At 54.2% G+C, this 18281-nt stretch overlaps 2 protein-coding genes and 2 long non-coding RNA genes across 7 annotated transcripts; 2 read left to right on the forward strand and 2 right to left on the reverse strand.

Annotated features, from left to right (window-relative positions):
* The first annotated feature begins 4357 nt into the window (after window positions 1-4357).
* On the forward strand, window positions 4358-10263 carry FLAD1 (flavin adenine dinucleotide synthetase 1). 4 transcript variants are annotated; one of them, XM_082409353.1, is made up of 8 exons: window positions 4358-4380; window positions 4932-5155; window positions 6673-7417; window positions 8109-8256; window positions 8715-8813; window positions 8891-9080; window positions 9856-9929; window positions 10047-10263. In XM_082409353.1, the coding sequence occupies exons 2-8, from the start codon at window positions 5075-5077 to the stop codon at window positions 10180-10182; spliced, it is 1473 nt and encodes a 490-aa protein (XP_082265479.1). In that variant the 5' UTR covers window positions 4358-4380; window positions 4932-5074; the 3' UTR covers window positions 10183-10263. The 4 variants fall into 4 exon arrangements, with proteins under 4 accessions (XP_082265479.1, XP_082265477.1, XP_082265478.1 ...); XM_082409351.1 differs by lacking the exon at window positions 4358-4380 and adding an exon at window positions 4446-4472; XM_082409352.1 differs by lacking the exons at window positions 4358-4380; window positions 8715-8813 and having other exon boundaries at window positions 4807-5155.
* On the reverse strand, window positions 6019-6789 carry LOC309622220. Its single transcript, XR_014240609.1, has 2 exons — window positions 6700-6789; window positions 6019-6186 (listed from the first exon to the last, which is right to left on the reverse strand). It is a non-coding gene; the product is annotated as an uncharacterized lncRNA (long non-coding RNA).
* Window positions 10264-10375: 112 nt separating the features above from the next.
* On the forward strand, window positions 10376-11241 carry LENEP (lens epithelial protein). The gene is made up of 2 exons (XM_082409355.1): window positions 10376-11014; window positions 11102-11241. The coding sequence occupies exon 1, from the start codon at window positions 10776-10778 to the stop codon at window positions 10959-10961; it is 186 nt and encodes a 61-aa protein (XP_082265481.1). The 5' UTR covers window positions 10376-10775; the 3' UTR covers window positions 10962-11014; window positions 11102-11241.
* Window positions 11242-12496: 1255 nt separating this feature from the next.
* On the reverse strand, window positions 12497-15417 carry LOC309622221. Its single transcript, XR_014240610.1, has 3 exons — window positions 15282-15417; window positions 12998-13615; window positions 12497-12601 (listed from the first exon to the last, which is right to left on the reverse strand). It is a non-coding gene; the product is annotated as an uncharacterized lncRNA (long non-coding RNA).
* Window positions 15418-18281: the final 2864 nt, after the last annotated feature.

The raw sequence follows: 18281 nt of genomic DNA on the forward strand, positions 1-18281 counted from the left end.
AGTCCTCTTTTCTGTCGCTTCTGCTTCTTTCTCCTCAGCTCGGGCTGACTCCAAAGGACCTCGCCGCCTCTAGGTCGTCCCAGGAGCTCCTTCCCATCCCTGAGAGTCTAATAACGGTGAGTCAATTCCCGGCTGGCTTCCGGGGATTCCCCTCTCTGGTCACTGATGCCCTGGCCGCACGGTTTCTCACTGCTCTGGCCACCTCAGTCGGACGCGACTGCTGAGACAGTCGGCATTTTTGTGCCTAAGTCGCACGGATACGTCACTGAGACAAAGAGGGCACGTATGCCTGTCAGTGATTTTTTTTTTGCCTGTCAGTGATTCTCAATACCCCCATTCTACGGCATTGGGGCTAAGAATTGGTTCAGGTACGTCTGTCCCCTTAGACTCACCTCTTGGTTGTATTCTCAGGAATTGGAAGGAATTTGACCCAGACAATCTCAAAAAGAAGAGGCTCATTTTCCTTTGTAACACGGCTTGGCCCCAATACAAACTGGGGGACCAAGAACAATGGCCTCTTAATGGGACGCTAAATTACAACACGATCCTCCAACTTGATCTCTATTGTCGGAAACTAGCAAAGGATTCCGAGGTTCCATATGTCCAGGCCTTCATGGCCCTCAGTCAGAAGCTGAGCCTGAGGGACTCCTGTCACATGTGTCTCTCCATTGCCGCTTTAATGCCTCATCCTCCCCCCCTCCTCCTCCTTCAGCTTCACTACCTCGTCCCTCCGCATCTCCCCCTCCACCAGGTATCTTGGATGAGCCTTCTTGTCCCCGATCTCACCAGCCTCCTCCTCAACCTTCTGCTCCCCAACCCCTACCTCTGTACCCAGAAGCAGACCTTCCACCCCCTCCCCACACTCGGTCACCAGCAGCCCAATGCTCTGAATCGAGTCCCAATATGCTTCCCCTACGAGAGGTCGCTAATGGAGACCTAGGTACTATCAGAGTTCATGTCCCCTTCCCCATGTCTGATCTCTCTCATATTCAAGGGAAACTGGGCTCCTTTAGCCAGGACCCCTCCATGTTCATAAGGGAATTCCAGGCCCTAACTATAGCCTTTGACTTAACTTGGCCAGATATTCACGTGGTCCTAACTACCTGCTGCATCACGAGGGAAAGGCCAGGATCGGGGCCGAGGCTCAGGCCTGGGCAGATGAGGCACACGCCTGAAATCCTAATGAGAACCGAGCAGGGGCAGAGGCAGTCCCACGGGCAGACGCAAGATGGAGATACCAGGAAAATAAAAATGGGCCAGCAGGAGGGCTCACTAGGAGAAGGAGAAATTACATGATTACCTGTCTACTAGAAGGTATGAAAAAGGCAATCATCAAACCTGTCAATTATAAGAAATTCAGAGAAGTCACACAGGAACCCTCTGAGAATCTGGCCCTTTTTCAGGCCCAATTGGTAGAGGCTATTAGGAAATACACGAGCCTAGACCCTGAGACCCCTGAAGGTCAGGCTGTACTTGCAGTTCACTTTGTAAGCCAGGCATCCCCATGCATAACACACAAATTACAGAAACTAGAGCAAGGGCCACAGACCCCATTTTCTGTCCTACTTGACACAGCCTTTAAGGTTTTTAACAATAGGGAGGAGGCTTCTAGGAACAGACGAGAACTAAGAGAGGAGGAAAAATTAAAACGACATGCTCAATATACGGCTCTTGCCATTACTCAGTCCCTCCCACAAAAGGGACCCACGGGAGCCCCTCTCCCATCTCAGAAACCAATGCAGTCAGCAGGGGCACACTGTCAGGAACTGCCACACCCCACCACCGGATACCCCGTGCCCTTACTGTCATCAAAAGGGCCAATTGGAAGAGGAGTTGTCCCTGCCGCCCTCAAGCAGGTAGGCCAATTCCACAACCACCCAACACTTGGGGTATTTTGGGTCCCAGCCCCCTGGGCCGAGGTCAAAACCAATTGCCCCTGTCAGTGGTAATTGACTACCAGGAGCAAGAACCGGATTGCACTGTAGATCTGGGGGCTCCTGGATGTGGATGACTGAAGGTGCTTGAGGCTCAACCTACAGGACCCTATGTTCCCCACAAGACTGGAGGAGCCCCAGGTAACCCTGGATGTGGCAGGGGCTAATATAACCTTTCTAATTGACACAGGGGCTACTTATTCAGCCCTGACCTCCTTCTCTGGTCCCACTCGCCGTTCCTCGATCCTCCTAACAGGGATGGGAACAGGCTCAGCAGGACTCTTAAACTCCATTTTCACTGCCCAACAGCTCTCTCTCGAACTCACACAACAGATTGCCAACCTAGCAGCTCAAATTAACATGCTACAAGAACAAATAAATTCTCTAACAGGAGTGGTTTTACAAAATAGAAGAGCTCAGGACCTCCTAACGGCTTATCAGGGAGGGACTTGTGCAGTGTTAAAGGAGGATTGCTGTTTTTTGGTTAACCAATCAGGCAAGGTCCAGACCAATTTTCGGGCCATGTATTTTTAACCTCCTTGCTAAGTTTGTCTCTTCCAGAATACAAGTGGTGATGCAACAAGAACACTGGCCAGACAACACTCGTACAACCCCTTGAACAAGCTGCCATCACTTTACATGGGGCCCACACTCCTCCCTAGATACACCCTGACAGAGAGCAGGCAACGGGAACCCAGGGCCCCATGATGCCCCTGCTCAGCAGGAAACAGTCAGAGAGTTCGTCACCCCTTCTCACAAAGGGGTTCCAGACTGCCTGAGAGGGAATTAGGCAGTTAGGTAGATATGAGCAGGGTACCCAATAGGGCCAAGGAATTGGCCCTATAAATAGAAGGGGGAATGTGGTGCTCCAAGGACAATGATGCTTCAAGGACAAAGAATGACCCTGCCTGAAAAAGTTGCAGCGTTATACCCCCTACCGGACTCTTAATCACCCTCCCCACCATGTTGAGATGGTTATGAAATTCCTGAGCCCACCTGGGCAACACCCACCTGGGCAATGGGACCTGTCCCAAATAAGGAAAGGCATCTGAGCTGTCCCACTCTCACCCGATAGAAGGAAGGTATATGTGCCTCAGTCGATCAGTAAACGAAATTTTCACCCCGGACCATTCTTTTGTTTTCTGGCTATAAAAACTGATCAATAGCACATGTTCGGGTCGACTCTCCCAGACTACTAGGAAGTTGGCCCGCTGTTCTGGCAGCAACCCTTCCCTCCGATAAATTCTATCTTATTTCATTCTGCCTCGAGTCTGGAAATTCTTTTCCAACCCACGTTAGGACCACAACAATGAGAGCTTGTTAAATGCAGATCTCAGGCCCCACCCAAACCGCCTGAATCCTGTAGATTTAAACAGCATATTAAAAAGGCCCCCATGGGGACTTTCCTGGTTAAGAATCTGCCTGCCAATGCAGGGGACGTGGGTTCGAACCCTGGTCTGGGAAGATCCCACACGCTGTGGAGCAACTAACCCCTTGTGCCACAACTACTGAGCCCGCGTCTAGAGCCCGTGCTCCGCAACAAGAGAAGCTGCTGCAATGAGAAGCCCTCACACCGCGCAACTAGAGCAAAGCCCGCGCGCACCAACACAGACCCAACGCAGCCAAATAAATAAATAATTAATTAATTTAAAAATAAAAATAAAAAATGAAAAGGCCCCCAGATGATTCATAGGAGCATTAAAATTTAAGAAGTACTTTTAGACCAGAGGCAAGTGAAATAAGAGGAAGCTAGGATAATGTGAGAATCCAAAGTGGACACGTGGCACTCCCTAGTAGCTGCCCTCACTCGTACCTCCAAGACCAATTAACTGGGAGAGGTTATGTTTAAAGCACCATCTAGAACAAGGTGCGGCAAGACTTTGTTGTCAAAGAGGTTTCGGTAATTAGCTTTACTGTTTATAACAGAGACAAATGAAAGTTCCACACACTAAAATGTCACCTCCAGGATCTTGCTACCTCCCAGGCAATGCTGACAATTTTTCTTGGTTGTCCCTCCAACTTCCATTTGCTACAATATAAAATCCCCTCTGACACCAGTGCCAGCAGCCCCCAACCCCTTAGAATGAGTCATGGTTAATGAATAACAGCATATGTATACAAGAATTTGAACACAGAACGGAGGTTAGAGTCAAGCCTCTCTTTACTTCCAGCACGAGACTGGAGCACCCCAAAGTCCTTAAAGCACCTCCAACCACCACCACTCATTTCACTCCCGACTCCTCACTTCCAGCTGAGAGAAAAGCCCCGCCTCCCGACTAAGGCCCGGCCCCCATGTTTCCGGGCGAGGGGCGACCACGTGGTTGTCGCCAATAACAACCCAGCACTACTCCCGCCCTCTAGCTAAGGCTCGAGAGCGATAGTCGACTACACCAATTGACCCTTAAAGGTTGTCTGAGCGACGGCCAAAATGACCAATTAATACGAGGTAGGTAGGAGTCTAAGGCGGGACTCTGAGTACGGAAGCTACCACGGGAGGGAAGGAGAGAGGGAAAGATCCGGTGAAGGGGCAAGAGGCAGGTGAGAACCTGGAAGAACTCAGCAGTGTGAAGCGTGGCGGGAAGAGACAGGATTCCGGGCTAGAAAGGGTGCGGAAGCCAGCAGAAGAAGGCGGCTGAGTTCTGGTCGCGGGTGGAGGGAGGGAACGCACTTAAAGGGGCCAAGGCCCAGAATAAGGTAGACATTTAAAGGGACAGGTGCCCCAAAGAGAAGAGGCATTTAAAGGTGCAGATGCCCAAGATAGAGCAGACCCTAGAGGAGCCGAGCTCAACGGACAGAAGACATTTAAAGTGGTAGGTTCGGGAGAGAAGGACATTTTAAGGAGACTAGGACCGAGCGTAGAAAACATTAAAAGAGGTATGGGCTAGGGTTTGAGAACACGTTTATTAAAGGGACATGGATAAAGGAGTCGATTGTCAAGGGCGTGATGAGGAAGACTGCACTCCTGCTCTCCCCCATTGTCCTTTCTGGCTCCTCCAGGTTCCTTCACCCCGGAACCCCAGTTCCCAGGCTATGACCCCCAGTGCCCTGTAGACCTGGCGGGCCCCGCGTGCTTGCGCCCCCTATTTGGGGGTCTGGGTGGCTACTGGAGGGCCTTGCAGAGGGGCAGAGAAGGCAGGACCATGGCATCTAGGGCCTCTGAACCTCCCCCAGGGCGCAGCGTGACGGCGGGCATCATCATTGTTGGAGATGAGATCCTCAAGGTGTGTCTGGGACAGAGGAGGGGGGAGGGGCAGCGTTCTCCTGTCCTCCGGAGCTTGCTCCACGTTCTGTTGAGGGAGGGTGAACCAGGGTGGGAGCCCCCTTGCTGCAGTAGGGTCCTGGAGTGAGTCCAATATATTGGAGGAAAAGTGACCCTCATTCTTTCAATTACTGTGTTGAAAAACTTGTAGCAAAGTCCCTACAATTTGCCAAGCACTATGGTAGGGGGAGGGGTGGCTTTACAGAAGTGACAATGCATGTATTATTTCAGAGTTATATCCAACCTGTTTGAAAAGTGATCCAAGGCATTCCACAGAGTAGATAAGTGAGATAGAAGGAAAGTACTAGAAGGGGGAAATCACTTCTGAATAATCAGGGAAGTCTCACTAGAGGTCATGGTGGGCATCAGGTTTGTAATAGTAATATTGAGTGCTTACTAGCACCTGGCAGTGTGCTTATTACATCACACATGTGATTTTACTAATCCTCACAACAACCCCATGATGTGGGCACTTTTTTTTTTTCCCTGCTGAGCCGCCCGACATGTGGGATCTTAGTTCCCTGACCAGGGATCAAACCCACGCACCCTGCATTGGAAGCGCGGAGTCTTAACCACTGGACCGCCAGGGAAGTCCGATGTGGGTACTTTTATTATAAATCTCAATGAACAGATTATGAGACTGAGGCTCAGAGAGGTTGAGAAACTTGCCCACAGTTGAACAGCTAGTAAGTGGTAGGTGGGATTCCAACCTGATTCTCACTTACTCCAGAGCCACCCTTAACCACTAAACTCTCTGTAGAGAAGTAGAAGAAGATGGGGCTGGAAAAGAAGAATGGACACACACCATAGATTCACAGCCTCAAATATTCTGCAAATGAATTTGAACTTTATTCTGTATATGGTTGGAAACAACACATGGCTTTTGAGCCAAGAGTGATGCAATCACAGTGACACGTTAGGAAAGTTGTTCAGGAGGCACAGGGCAGAGCGCTGTGGCTGGAGGCTGGGATTCTGGCCAGGGGTCTGCCGCCACTGTTCAGGTGAAAGGTGCCAAGGACCCGTTTGGTGGCAGTAGGAACAGAGAGAAGAGAGCAAATGGAGAGACATTTCAGAAGTAGAATTGACAGCTTGAAGGACCTGACGCTGTGGACAGTGTCTGGAGATGCCATTGACCAAAGGGACAACAGCCAGGGATAGGGTGAAGATGCCCAGTAAGCACCTGGAGCCAGAGGACTAAAACTGTCAGGGTTGGTGAGGAAGTAGATGAGTTGTCCCCATACAGTTGATGATCGAATCCATAAGCAGAGATGAAGGCCCAAGGGGGATCACATTACCCCTGACTCCATTCACATGGATTTTCCCGCTCTTGTGCCTAGTCTGGGCTTCTGGGCAGCCCGAGGTGGTGTCCCCCAAAGAGCAGAGTGCCCCATCATCAGGCAGATGCAGCCTGATCCTTCCCCCTTTGCCTTCATCCCTACGGCACTGACACTCTCATCTTCCCCATCCCCAATCTCGCAGGGACACACTCAGGACACCAATACCTACTTTCTGTGCCGGACACTGCGCTCCCTGGGGGTCCAGGTGTGCCGAGTCTCTGTCGTACCCGATGAGGTAGCCACCATCGCGGCTGAGATCACGTCTTTCTCCAGCCGCTTCACCCACGTCCTTACGGCAGGGGGCATTGGCCCCACCCATGATGATGTGACCTTCGAGGCAGTAGCACAGGCCTTTGGGGACGAACTCAAGCCACACCCTGAGCTGGAAGGGGCCATCAAAGCCCTAGGGGGGGAGGGCTGGGAGAAGCTGTCACGGGTGCCCTCCTCTGCCCGCCTACATTATGGCACAGATCCTCTCACTGGCCGTCCGTTCAGATTCCCACTAGTCTCCGTCCGAAACGTCTACCTCTTCCCGGGAATTCCGGAGCTGCTGCGGCGGGTGCTGGAGGGGCTAAAGGGACTGTTCCAAAACACAGCTGTTCAGTTCCACTTGCGGGAGCTGTATGTGGCAGCTAACGAGGCCTCTATCGCCCCCATCCTGGCTGAGGCCCAGGCCCACTTTGGGCGCAGGCTTGGCCTGGGTTCCTACCCTGACTGGGGCAGCAACTACTATCAGGTGAAGCTGACACTGGACTCGGAGGAAGAAGGGCCCCTGGAGGAATGCCTGGCCTACCTGACTGCCCGTCTGCCCCAGGGATCGCTAGTCCCCTACGTACCCAACGCTGTGGAGCAGGCCAGTGAGGCCGTGTACAAACTCACTGAGTCAGGTAGGGGCCTCCTGGGGGAGGGGCAGCATACACCAGACCTTTGGTGCCACCCTCGGTCTCAGGAATACAGGGGCTGTTGGAGGCTTCCCACAGATCCAGGAGAAGGTAGAAGATAGCTACAGCTGATTCATTCATTCTTCCAATAGATATCAATTGAATACCTCCTTTCAGCAACACTGTGCTGGCTGTTGGGGGTATAGCTCAACAGGACAGAGGTATGCCCTATTCTGGACAAGGAGTTTAACAGGAGAGGGAGATGTTAAACAGGTAATCGTGCATGAGGTGTCAGTGATGGGGGGGTCTCCACAGCAGGGAGATCAGCCTTGACGTGAGGTCAGAGAAGGCTTCTCTGGGCGAGTGACCTATAAGCTGAGTGCTAAGGAGGATTTGGTCAGACCAGGAGGTGGGCAAGAGTAAACAGTGTGAGAGGGGGTCTGAAAGGAAGCAGCATGAGGTTTAGGAGAATGGAAAGAAACCAGGACCTCCAGAGGGAAGACACTGAGGTGAAGAGTGCCGTGAGGTGTGGCTGAATGGCAGGCTGGGGGCAGACTGCAGGGCCAAGTGGGCAGATGAAGGCATGGGGAACACTGGGAAGATATGGAAGGGTTTTAAGCAAGGGCAGCTTGGCCCCCACTGCCCTTTGACAGCCATATGTCTCTATCTGATGCCCTCTTCCCTGCCTGCCTGGCAGGGTCTTCTCTGAGAGAAAAGGTGGCAGGAGCCCTACAGACCATTGAGACTGCCCTGGCTCAGTACAGCCTCACCCAGCTCTGCGTGGGATTCAACGGGGGCAAGGACTGCACCGCCCTCCTGCACCTCTTCCATGCCGCTGTGCAGAAGTGAGCCAACCCCCTGGAGGCAAGACCCCAGAGATAGATCTGCCCCATTCTCTAGTTCCCCATCCTAAGAAGTAGGGAGGAAAGGGGGTGTCTGGGTGGGGTTTGGGAGGATGGTAGCCATAGTGACCTCTCAGTTCCATTCCCCCACCATATTTATTGAGCGTCTGACACCTGCCTGGCCCGGGGTATGGACGTGCAAGCCACCATCCCCGACAACAGGGTGGTCACAGTCCTGTCAGGGAGGTAAGGCTTACATACTGGAAACAGGAGTGTATGCTCCAGATTTGAGAGGTAAGAGATCAGAGTGGGCTTCCCAGACGAAGTGGGTTCTGATGGATGGGAAGGATGAGAAAGGGAGAGAAGGGGAGGGTATCCATCCCAGGGGCCAAAAGGCAAGTTCTCTGGAGAGCATTTCCCTGCCCATCCTGGCAAGCCAATGGATTCTGCCCCCTCCCCAGGAAATACCCTGATGCTCAAGAGCCCCTCCAGATCCTGTATATCCGCAGCATCTCCCCTTTCCCTGAGCTGGAGCAGTTTCTACAGGACACCATCAAGAGGTACTAGGGACCCGAAGGTTTGGGTTCCAAGAGGGCCTTGGCAGGGCCCACTCTTGATGCCCACTGCTCTTCCTCAGGTACAGTCTGCAGGTGCTGGAGGCTGAGGGTGACATGAAGCAGGCCCTGAGCGAGCTGCGGGCACAGCACCCCCAGCTGGAGGCCGTGCTGATGGGCACCCGCCGCACCGACCCCTACTCCTGCAGCCTCTGCCCCTTCAGTCCCACTGACCCAGGGTGGCCTTCATTCATGCGCATCAACCCGCTGCTGGTATGGGGGAAGGGGATTTATCGCCTTCAGTCTCATGTCCCCTATCAGTCATTGCTCCCTGGCTACCTGAGGTGGGGGGAGGTTAGACCCTGGGGCTTGGACGAAACGGCCCCATCATCCAGGGGAGGCTGTGCTATTTGTTCGTTCAGCCTTTTGACCAATTTTTATCGAGGACTAATTCAACGGCAGGCATCCTGCTTTCTCCTGTGGACAGAACAATGACTTAGACCTGTGCTGTCTGATATGGTAGCCATGAGCCATTTATTTACACTCAAATTGTAATTTATTGAAACAAAATACAAATTGCTAAAAAAAAAGAACCAAAAAACTGAATTGTATACTTTAGAAGGGTGAATTTCATGGCATGTGAATTATATCTCAATTTTTAAATTAAATTACAATTCACAATTCAGTTCTTTAGTTCTACTAATGACATGTCAAGCGACCACCATGTTAGCACAGATAAAAAACATTTCCATCATTGCAGAAAGTTCTACTGGACAGCACAGGCTTACACAGACATAGATATCCTCTCCCTGTCCTCCTGGAACTTAGATGCCAGTGGAGGATGGGTTGAGAAATGGAGAGGGACAGGATAAAAGCTTTCTCTTTCTTATTGGTTGGCCTACACAGAGCAAGATGTACCAGAGAATTGGGTAGCAGGCCCTCCCTCAGAGGCCAAGGGAGCCGAAGAGCCCCGGATAGGCCCCTTCCCAGGTGGCAATGGGTAGGTGTGGGAGAGGAAAGTATGTGTGACTCTTCTCTGACCTCCCAGGACTGGACCTACAGAGACATCTGGGACTTTCTGCGTCAACTGTTTGTCCCATACTGTATCCTGTATGACCAAGGGTAAGGGATTTGGGGGAAGAGGATGGGTGTGTGGAAGATGTGAGGGTGCTGGGACTGGGAGAGCCGAGCCCACCACACTCACCCATGCCCTCCATTCCCATCCCCCCGCCCCACCAGCTATACGTCACTGGGGAGCCGGGAGAACACGGTGCGGAACCCGGCCCTGAAGTGCCCAAACCCAAGAGGACAGCCCACCTACCGTCCAGCCTACCTGCTTGAGAACGAAGACGAGGAGCGGAACTCCCGCACGTGACCTCCCATTCCTGCCCTGTCCAGGAGGAAGGGAAGGGGGCCATCCTGGGGTCTAACCTGTCAATAAACCACCTCTCCTGTGCCTGTTGCTCTTGCTGTGTCTTCCTGCTTCAGGGGACAGGAGAAGCAGAAGTGGGCCAGGCCCTGGCAGCTCGGAGCCCTCAGTGCTCACTCTGGGGGGGGGGGGGTGAGGGGGAGAGGAGGCTGGAAAGGAGCTCTCATTGTTGAGTTTTAGTGCCAGCCTCAGCAGGAGCCCACCAGAGGGCAGGAGCAGGGAGCAGTGCCAACCCCTGGGGGAAGGGATAACCGGGCAGGGCAGCCAGGGTTTCAAGGCCCAGGCTGGAGGAAGGGAAGCTGAGCTGGCCTGGCTGTGGAGGATGAAAGATGGAGTGGCCGAGCCCTCCTCCTACTAACCCCACCCCACCATCCCTGGGCACAGGGGCTGACTCAGCCCATTCTCGGGCCCAGAACCTTCCCTGTGCTAGACCCTGGGGCCTTTGTCCCCACAGTCATGAGGTCTGAAGGGGGCGGGGACAATGTTGATAAAAGGCACTAGAGGCAGCTCCCACACCCTTCCTCAGCGCTGCTGCCCACATGCAGTCCCGGACACAGCCCCTAGCCCAGGCCCTGCCCTTCTCCCTTGGAGGAGTTCTGCGAGACACTGGACTCCGGGTACCCGTCATGAAGATGGGCACAGGGTGGGAGGGCCTGCAGCGGACCCTGAAGGAAGTCGCCTACATCCTCCTCTGCTGCTGGTGTATCAAGGAGCTGCTGGATTAATGGCAGCAGGGAGCTGCCTCCTCCCCGCTGGCACCATGGCCAGCATCGCTCAGGTGGGCAGGGTAGGGCAAACAGACAGGAGGCATGGCTGCAGCTTCTGTGGCAGAGCCTGCCTCTCAGCTTCCCATTCTCTTTTTTAGCACCCAGCCCAACCCCCATCAAGACTCCTGGGGCCAGCTGTGCTTGACCAAGGATGGGCCACAAACGACGAGTGAAGTGTGATCCTGCTTTGAGTTTGTCCCATCTGTCAGAACTGCCCCATCTCTGGGCCTCTATTCCCAGGCCCCACCTCCAGTGCACCTCTGGTGCACAGGAGCTTGGCCTGCTGGCTAGGACCCCAGTCAGACTGCAGCAGGACCTGGCACTCCTCCAAGCCTGGTACAGTGAGCCCACCGGCCCAGATGGCTGATCTTACCATACCCTCTTAGTACCAGGAATGGGCTGCCCCCAGTATCTCTGTATGAGAATCACTGAGCTGTATGTACAATAAATAAGCCTTGAGACCAAAAGTTCTAAATGTCTACAGGGAAGTCAGAAAAAGTCAGCACTGGAAGAGTCTGGGAGCCAAGGAGGGAAGGAAGTTTTCCTGGACAGAACAGAATGAAAGCCAGGTTTCCTGACTCACTGGTGCCTGGGTGGGGAGGGCGTTGGGTAGAAAGGCCAGGTTCCTCCCAACTTGTAGATAGGGAGGAGTCCAGCTTGGGTGGGGTCTTCTTCTGTGAGGCCCTGTGTGTAAGGATGGGAACCCAAATAGAAGACCTGGTCTGGCCAGCTCCCTTGCCCCTGAAGATCTTGAGGAAACCGCTGAGCTGGTGCTAGTTCCCAGCTTACGGAGGAAGTCCAGCCCTGCTCCTCTAGCTCACACAGAGCTGCAAGAGAAAGCCACCTGTGTGGCCACGCAGGTCCCTCAGGCTTATGACAATGCATAGGACACAAACAGCCAGAATGCACAGAATTGACTCCTCACTTCCCCTTGGCAGCCACCAACACATGCTCTCCCTGAATCACTCCTAGTGGTAGGTACACACCAGCCATTTACATCATCTTGCTCCTGCCTAATGACATACCCACTCACGGCCCCCCATGACCTCAGAGCCAGCCAAAGTGTCCCTGGGATCTCTACCCAGCACTCTCTGGGGCCCAGTTATGCCCTCCCCCCTCCATTCTGTCCTGAGACACTGGCCTGGAGATGGTGTATGTGGCCCTCCCTCACTGCCAGGGACCAGCTCTTCCTCAGACTTCTTCTTAGTTAACTCCTTTTTCTCTGGGCTTATTTTCTTTTTCTTGCTTTCTCTCTCTCTTTCTTTCTTTCTTTTTTTTTTTTTTTTTCTCAAAGTAATATATGCCTAATGAACTCTGATAGTAAAAAGTATCTCCCTCCCACACCCATCCCCCAGCTCTCCTGCCTGGAGGTAACCATGGTGACCAGTTTCTTGGACAGCATTCCAGAGATAGTCTATGCAGTCTATACTGCATCATCATTCATTCTTTTTTTTTTTTAATTGAAGTATAGTTGATTTACAGTATTCTATTAGTTTCTGGTGTACAACATAGTGATTCAAAATTTTTACTTACAGATTATACTCCATTTAAAGTTATTATAAAATATTGGCTATATTCCCTGTGCTGTACAATATATTCTCGTAACTTATTTATTTTATACACATATACAGGTAGTTTGTACCTCTTAATCCCCTACCTCTGTCTTGCCCCTCCCCCTTCACTCTCCACTAGTAACCACTAGTTTGTTCTCTATATCTGTGAGTCCATTTTGTTTTGTTATATTCGTTCGTTTTATTTTTTAGATTCCACATGGAAGTGATAACATACAGTATTTGTCTTTCTCTGTCTGACTTATTCATCAAGCATAATACCTTCCAGGTTCATCCATGTTGTTGCAAATAGCAAAACATTTATTCTTTCATTTAACAAATATTATTGAGCATCTGCTATATGCCAGTCTGGCTGATTTGAATACAGCAGTGAGCAAAATAGATCCCTGTATTCATGGAGTTTACATTCTGGTGGGTAGAGACAGAAAATAAAATATAAACATTACAAAATAAGTACATTGATGTTACTAGGTGATAGGTTCTATGGAAAAAGAGAAAGTCGAGCTAAGGATGGGAGGGGAGGCAGGCCTAGTAGGCCATGGTAAGAACTTGAGATTTTATGCTGAGTGAAATGAGGAACTGTTGCAGGCAGTTGAGCATGAACTGATTTTTTATTTAAAAGGCTCACACTGGCTGCTGGGTTGAGAATAGACTTTAGGGGACCAAGGGTAGAATAGTAGAGACCTTTTAGGAGGTCATGGGCACAATCAGGGCCAGACATGTTGGTGGCTCAGAGCAGGCTTACAGCAATAGCAGTAGGGAGAAGTGGCTGCATTTGCATATACTTATCTTTCTAGTTAATAACATACTCTATACCCTGTTCTGTACCTTGCTATTTTCCCTTCACATACCTTGTACAGGATTCCACATCAGTATATTTAGAGCCTGCCCATTCTTTTTTACAGCAGTATGGTACTCTACGGTACTCCAACTCAAGGTTATTTCTTATCCCTGGCAGCCCCTCTTTAGACATCCACAAAATGCAGGTCAGTGTTCTTGCCTGGTGCCTTCAGAGCCCCAGGGCACAGCAGTGAGAAGGTCCTAAATCCAAGCAGAGAGAGGTTAGTGGTAGAGATGGACACAGAATTCAACTTCCCATCTGAATTTGGAGTTCCCTCTCCCCCTCATAGCCTGCACCCTGCTTGGCCAACTCCAGCCCTTCCCTGACTCAAGCTCTAGACCTTTGCCTCCTTTTCCTTTCTTAGACCTCACTCCTACCAAGCTGGGGCAGTGCCTGGAGGTGGATCCTGAAGTCTGAGGGTTCTGACTTTGCCAGGGGAGGGGATGTCTGGCAAGGGCCACTGGGGAAGTAGTAGGGGTGGAAGGCAGGGCCTGTGATTGTGGCAGGTGGTGGGAGCTGAAGAGGGGAGAGAAGTAGTGACTGCCAGTAGCCCAAGGAGAGTGTCAGAGCTGGAAAGAGAGTGTCAGAGCCCTGAAAGTGGAAGGACTGAGGAGAGGGATGGGGAGGATAACAAAAACCTCCTATACCATTCCACAGCCCTTTTCAGCTACAGAGTGTCTGAGCCTTACAAAAGTCCACTTCAAAAGTAGGCAGGACGAGGGCAATTGTCCCATCTTAACATGAAGGAACAAGCCCAGAGAGGTGTGGTGACCCCTCCAAAGTCATATGAACAGCACACTGCAGTAGGGTAGTCATTTGGTGAATCCAGATTTTCTCATCTCAAATTCAGGGCTTCTCTCCTGCCTTCCTCTTCTGAACTGGTGCTTGGGATGGTGGCCTAAGTGGCCTGGGAGGCAGGGCCAGGCTAGCAGAAATGTGGAGGGGACTATCCAACCCTATTCTGCACCCACTCCATGCTTTCCCACTTCACCTCAACCCTAATCTCCCCTTGTTCTTGATTTCCCCCCTCTCATTTGGGAGGCCCAGCTACGCCCTTTTCATGTAAGCCACAAAGCCAGGAGATGGTTCCCTGGACTACACCTCCCCACTGGCCTAGAAGGGAAAGTGAGATGTGGCAGCTTTCCTGCAATGTTCTCTTCCCAACTAGAGTAAGTTCAGGTTTTAAGTGTCCAAACTACTGTCTCAAGAACTCACTGGAGGGGGATGAGGGGAGCAATAAAGGAAGATGTGCAGGCACCTAGACAGGGAGGGATGGGTAAGATCTCATCTACCCTTCGGTGCCCCGGGGCCCTCTAGTGGCCACAAGGGGTAGGGGACTGGGCGGGGTAAAACAGGGAAGGAGACCAGGCAGAACTGGAAGTGACCCCCAAGTATGACAGCATGCGGAGGAGCGGCCTGATATCCAGGATTCCCAGCTGATTACGTCGGATATAAGACCTTCAGTGGTGTGCAGAAGCTGCAGAAGGGGGGTCAAGAGAAGTGGTCTGCGGAGCCGTGCGCAATAAACTGGATATTATAGTAATAATCTTGGGAGGGTCCCACGTTTTCCCAGCTAAACAGAAAGACGGGCAGAAAGGGGAGTGTGTGGCAGTTGTTTCACTAGCGCCAGAGCGCAGACCCCCAAGGGCATAAGCTCTTATTGGCGTCCCTATTTGCATCTCGTTTGCATATGAGTTATTTCCCCTTCAAAAGGCAGAAGTCCTTTCTCAGTTATGCCCAGCTGAGACTGTCTACTCCAGTCTTTGCCGGCCTTGGGGGCATACCCATTCTTCTGGCCATTCTCTGACCCCTCTGACCTCCGCCCCTCAGTACCCTCAGGTCTTTCTTTCTCAACCCTTTACCTACCCCAGCTTCAAAGCAGCGACCCGGCTTCTCGAGCCGGGGGACCTGCGCCGCCTGGTGGCTGTCCGGAGGAGGCTGAGGGCAGAGGGGTTCTGTTCCGCCTTCTCTGGGACGTGGAGTTTTGGAAAATGTTCCCCCGAGCTTCCTGAGGCTAAATTTATCTCCCCCGGCCCTGGGGGGCGCAGAGATCCCGGCGATGATTAGCGCTGCGCGACACCGGGCTCCCGCCCAGAGGCCCGGAATAGGCGCCGAGTTATAAATAGTGCAGCCCGCAGGTGTGGGGGGAGTCGGCGGGAGGGGGGCAACCCTGGCAGCCACGGCTCCTTCAGGTGGGTTGGGCGGTCGCGGTGGGGGCGCCGGGGGGCGGCAGGGCTGCGGTCTGAGCGCCCCCAGCGGTTTCCTGGGCGGCGGGTTTTTCGAGGGAAGCGGAGGCAGCCGGGGGAAGGCGGCGAGCGGGGAAGAGGTGGGCGCCGAAGCTGATGCGCCGCTTCCAGCTCAGCCCCCCACATTCCACAGCAGGCCCCTAGACCCACTCACTCAGGACCCCGCCCAGTCACAGCCTTGCCTTTCTTCCCGCCAGAAGCCCTTTCTCCTCCAGGCTCTGCAAGCATCCAGCTCCTCTGCAGCTCACCCTTGGCGCACGTGGCCCGGCCTACGGCACCTGGCCCTCACTCCGAATCGCTGTCCCAGCCCCAGGTGTGCAGTTCTCCCTAAAAGGGGTTAACTCCCGGCCTGGGCGTTCATCCTTCTCTTTGGTCAACCACCTCACTCTCCGGGTATTTACCCACCTCCTGCCACACAAAATTAAGGTCTAGTTGGTCGCCTGAAGACCACTGAACGTGCGGATCTTGGACGCTCCCCGATCCCCTGGAGGGCCCTTGGGGAGCCCACACCTGCCCTCCAGTTCCCAGTTCCCGTCCAGGCCTAGTGGCGGGGCAGGGGTGGCTGCAGGCCCCAGGGGCCAGGCTGGGGTTTCGTGGGAGAGGGCGGGGCCCCCAGTCAGGGTTTCTTGGCCGACGCGGTCTCAGTGGTTTGGCGAGGTAAGGGCCCGGAGTTGGGGGGTAGGCGGGAATTTCAAGTCGGGGTTCCCCACTCCGACTTCTGAGTGAGGGAGCTCTGTGGACCAGAAGAGAACGTGGGAGGGGGCGTCACTGAGAAACTAACAGGAGGTTCCCGGACTCTCGAGACTCAAGTGAGGAATGGCATTCCAGCCACTGAAAAATCCAGGTGGGGTCCAACAAGACGCCTGGGGCGACCCCCAGGGATGGGGGACATGGAGAGCCCGCTGTTCGCTCCTCTATACCTAAGGGCTGATGCCAAGGCGCCCTCCCTTCTACTGCCTCTAGAGGCCCTGGCTCTACCCTCCCCGAGCCACTTTCCCGCCCTCCTTTTCCTCGGCCATGCCCTCTCCACCCCGAAGCAGCCCCCTCTCAATTTCACTTGTGCTTCTGGCACTGCCGTCTTGCCCCTGGCACGGCCCTTCTCCAGGCTAGCGCGACCCCGAGCTGGGGAAGGGAGGGAAAAACCCTGGCCTGGACCCCGCCGGCTTCGGGCGCTCGCGAACCAGAATCTGTCCGGCGGGGCCGAGAAGAAAACCCGGAGCAGTGACCAGCCTCGGGACCCAAGAGGGACAGGGACGATAGGAAAACCTGGAGCGGATTACCCGAGCGGGAGAGCCCCATGCCTGCTACTGCTACCCCCTCCTTCCTAGAGCCCCCCTAAATCTACAGTGAGATAATGTCTAGGGTGGGGGGCTGTTTGGTTTGGCCTGGGCCCTCAGGGGCGCCTCACACTTTCCGCCCCTGGCTGGGGAGCAGGGCAGCGGCCCCGAGGCTGAGTCACGGCCGGAGGGAGAGAGAGGGAGGGACCGGGACTCCGCCCCTCCCCCTGCTCGGGGATCCCGGGTCAGCCCGGGTGAGGGCCAGGGCCCCCCTGGCGCCGCCTATTGTGGTCCAACAGGTTGAGCTGGTGTCCCGCGGAGCCACCTGCTGGAAAGGGAGGGAGGCCCTCTGCGGAGGGGGCTGGGGTTGGAGAAAGCAAGTTCGACCCGGTTCGGCCCTGACGGCCTCGGGGAGCGGAACCTGGCCCACCGGAGCCGGATTTGAATCAGTTTTACACTAGTGGGAGGGGCTCTTCGGGGTACGTAGCGCCGCAGGCCCAGTTGGAAGCGTCCCAAACAGGCTACCTTCCTCAGTTGGGGGGCACTGAAGTACGTATCCTGATCCCTCCCCAAATCCACATACACATCGTAAAACACTCAGTCCCCTCTCGCCTCCCAGGTCTCTGAGCGAATCCAAGTCCAGAGGTCCCTCCTTCACGGAGACTCAGTTTCTCCACTTAGGGAACAGCGGGATGGAGGCGGGGAGCAGGAGCGTGAGCGTTCCTCCCCCTCCCCCTTCACGGACCTGGCCCCTCCCCTCCGACAATGCCAAGGCCGCATCGGGCACCGGCTGGAGCGCAGAGGCTGCTTGCCCAGGGCGCCGTTCCCTCCCCGCGAGGCGCCGTCACGCGTGGGGAGGGACGCAGGGTGCCCGCAGCCTCAATTCCCCCGCCTCCAAGGGGTGGGGTGGGGCGTAGGAGCTGGAGTTGATGGCCGGGTGGCTCCCCTCCCCCTACCTCCAGGGGCCCTGACCTGATTATAGCCCCTCACGGGACCCCCTCCCTCAATCCCCTAAGTCCCCGCCTCGCCCCCACCTAGTGTATCTTTAACCTCCTCATACCCTTCCCTCCCGAGGTGCTGACCCTACGGAAGCCCCTCTTGTAGGAGTGGGAGCCCTTGATGGGGGTGCTCGGTTCCCCGGCCGCTGCGGACACTGCCCCCTCCTCTTCCCCTCCTCCAGGTTTCGGGCCAGCCCCTCGGCTCCGCCCCCTCCCTGGCCGAACGCAAGGCGGGACCCACTTGGGATGGGCGGGTGTTCAGGCCAATGGGCGGGCCGAGAGGTGGAGTGCAGGGGGCGGGACAGAGTAGCGGCGGAGGGCTGGATGGGGGTCGGGGGCGGAGCT

Source organism: Balaenoptera borealis (assembly GCF_965194805.1).
Source record: "Balaenoptera borealis genome assembly, contig: HAP1_SCAFFOLD_1848, whole genome shotgun sequence".
Lineage (NCBI taxonomy): Eukaryota > Metazoa > Chordata > Mammalia > Artiodactyla > Balaenopteridae > Balaenoptera > Balaenoptera borealis.

Excerpts from the sequence above, each read along its gene's own strand:
- FLAD1 (XM_082409353.1), top strand. The coding sequence starts at position 5,075 with ATGGCATCTAGGGCCTCTGAACCTCCCCCAGGGCGCAGCGTGACGGCG. Across the intron at positions 7,418-8,108 it reads GTACAAACTCACTGAGTCAG|GGTCTTCTCTGAGAGAAAAG; the intron begins GTAGGGGCCTCC and ends CCTGCCTGGCAG. Across the intron at positions 8,257-8,714 it reads TTCCATGCCGCTGTGCAGAA|GAAATACCCTGATGCTCAAG; the intron begins GTGAGCCAACCC and ends CCCCCTCCCCAG.
- LENEP (XM_082409355.1), top strand. The coding sequence starts at position 10,776 with ATGCAGTCCCGGACACAGCCCCTAGCCCAGGCCCTGCCCTTCTCCCTT.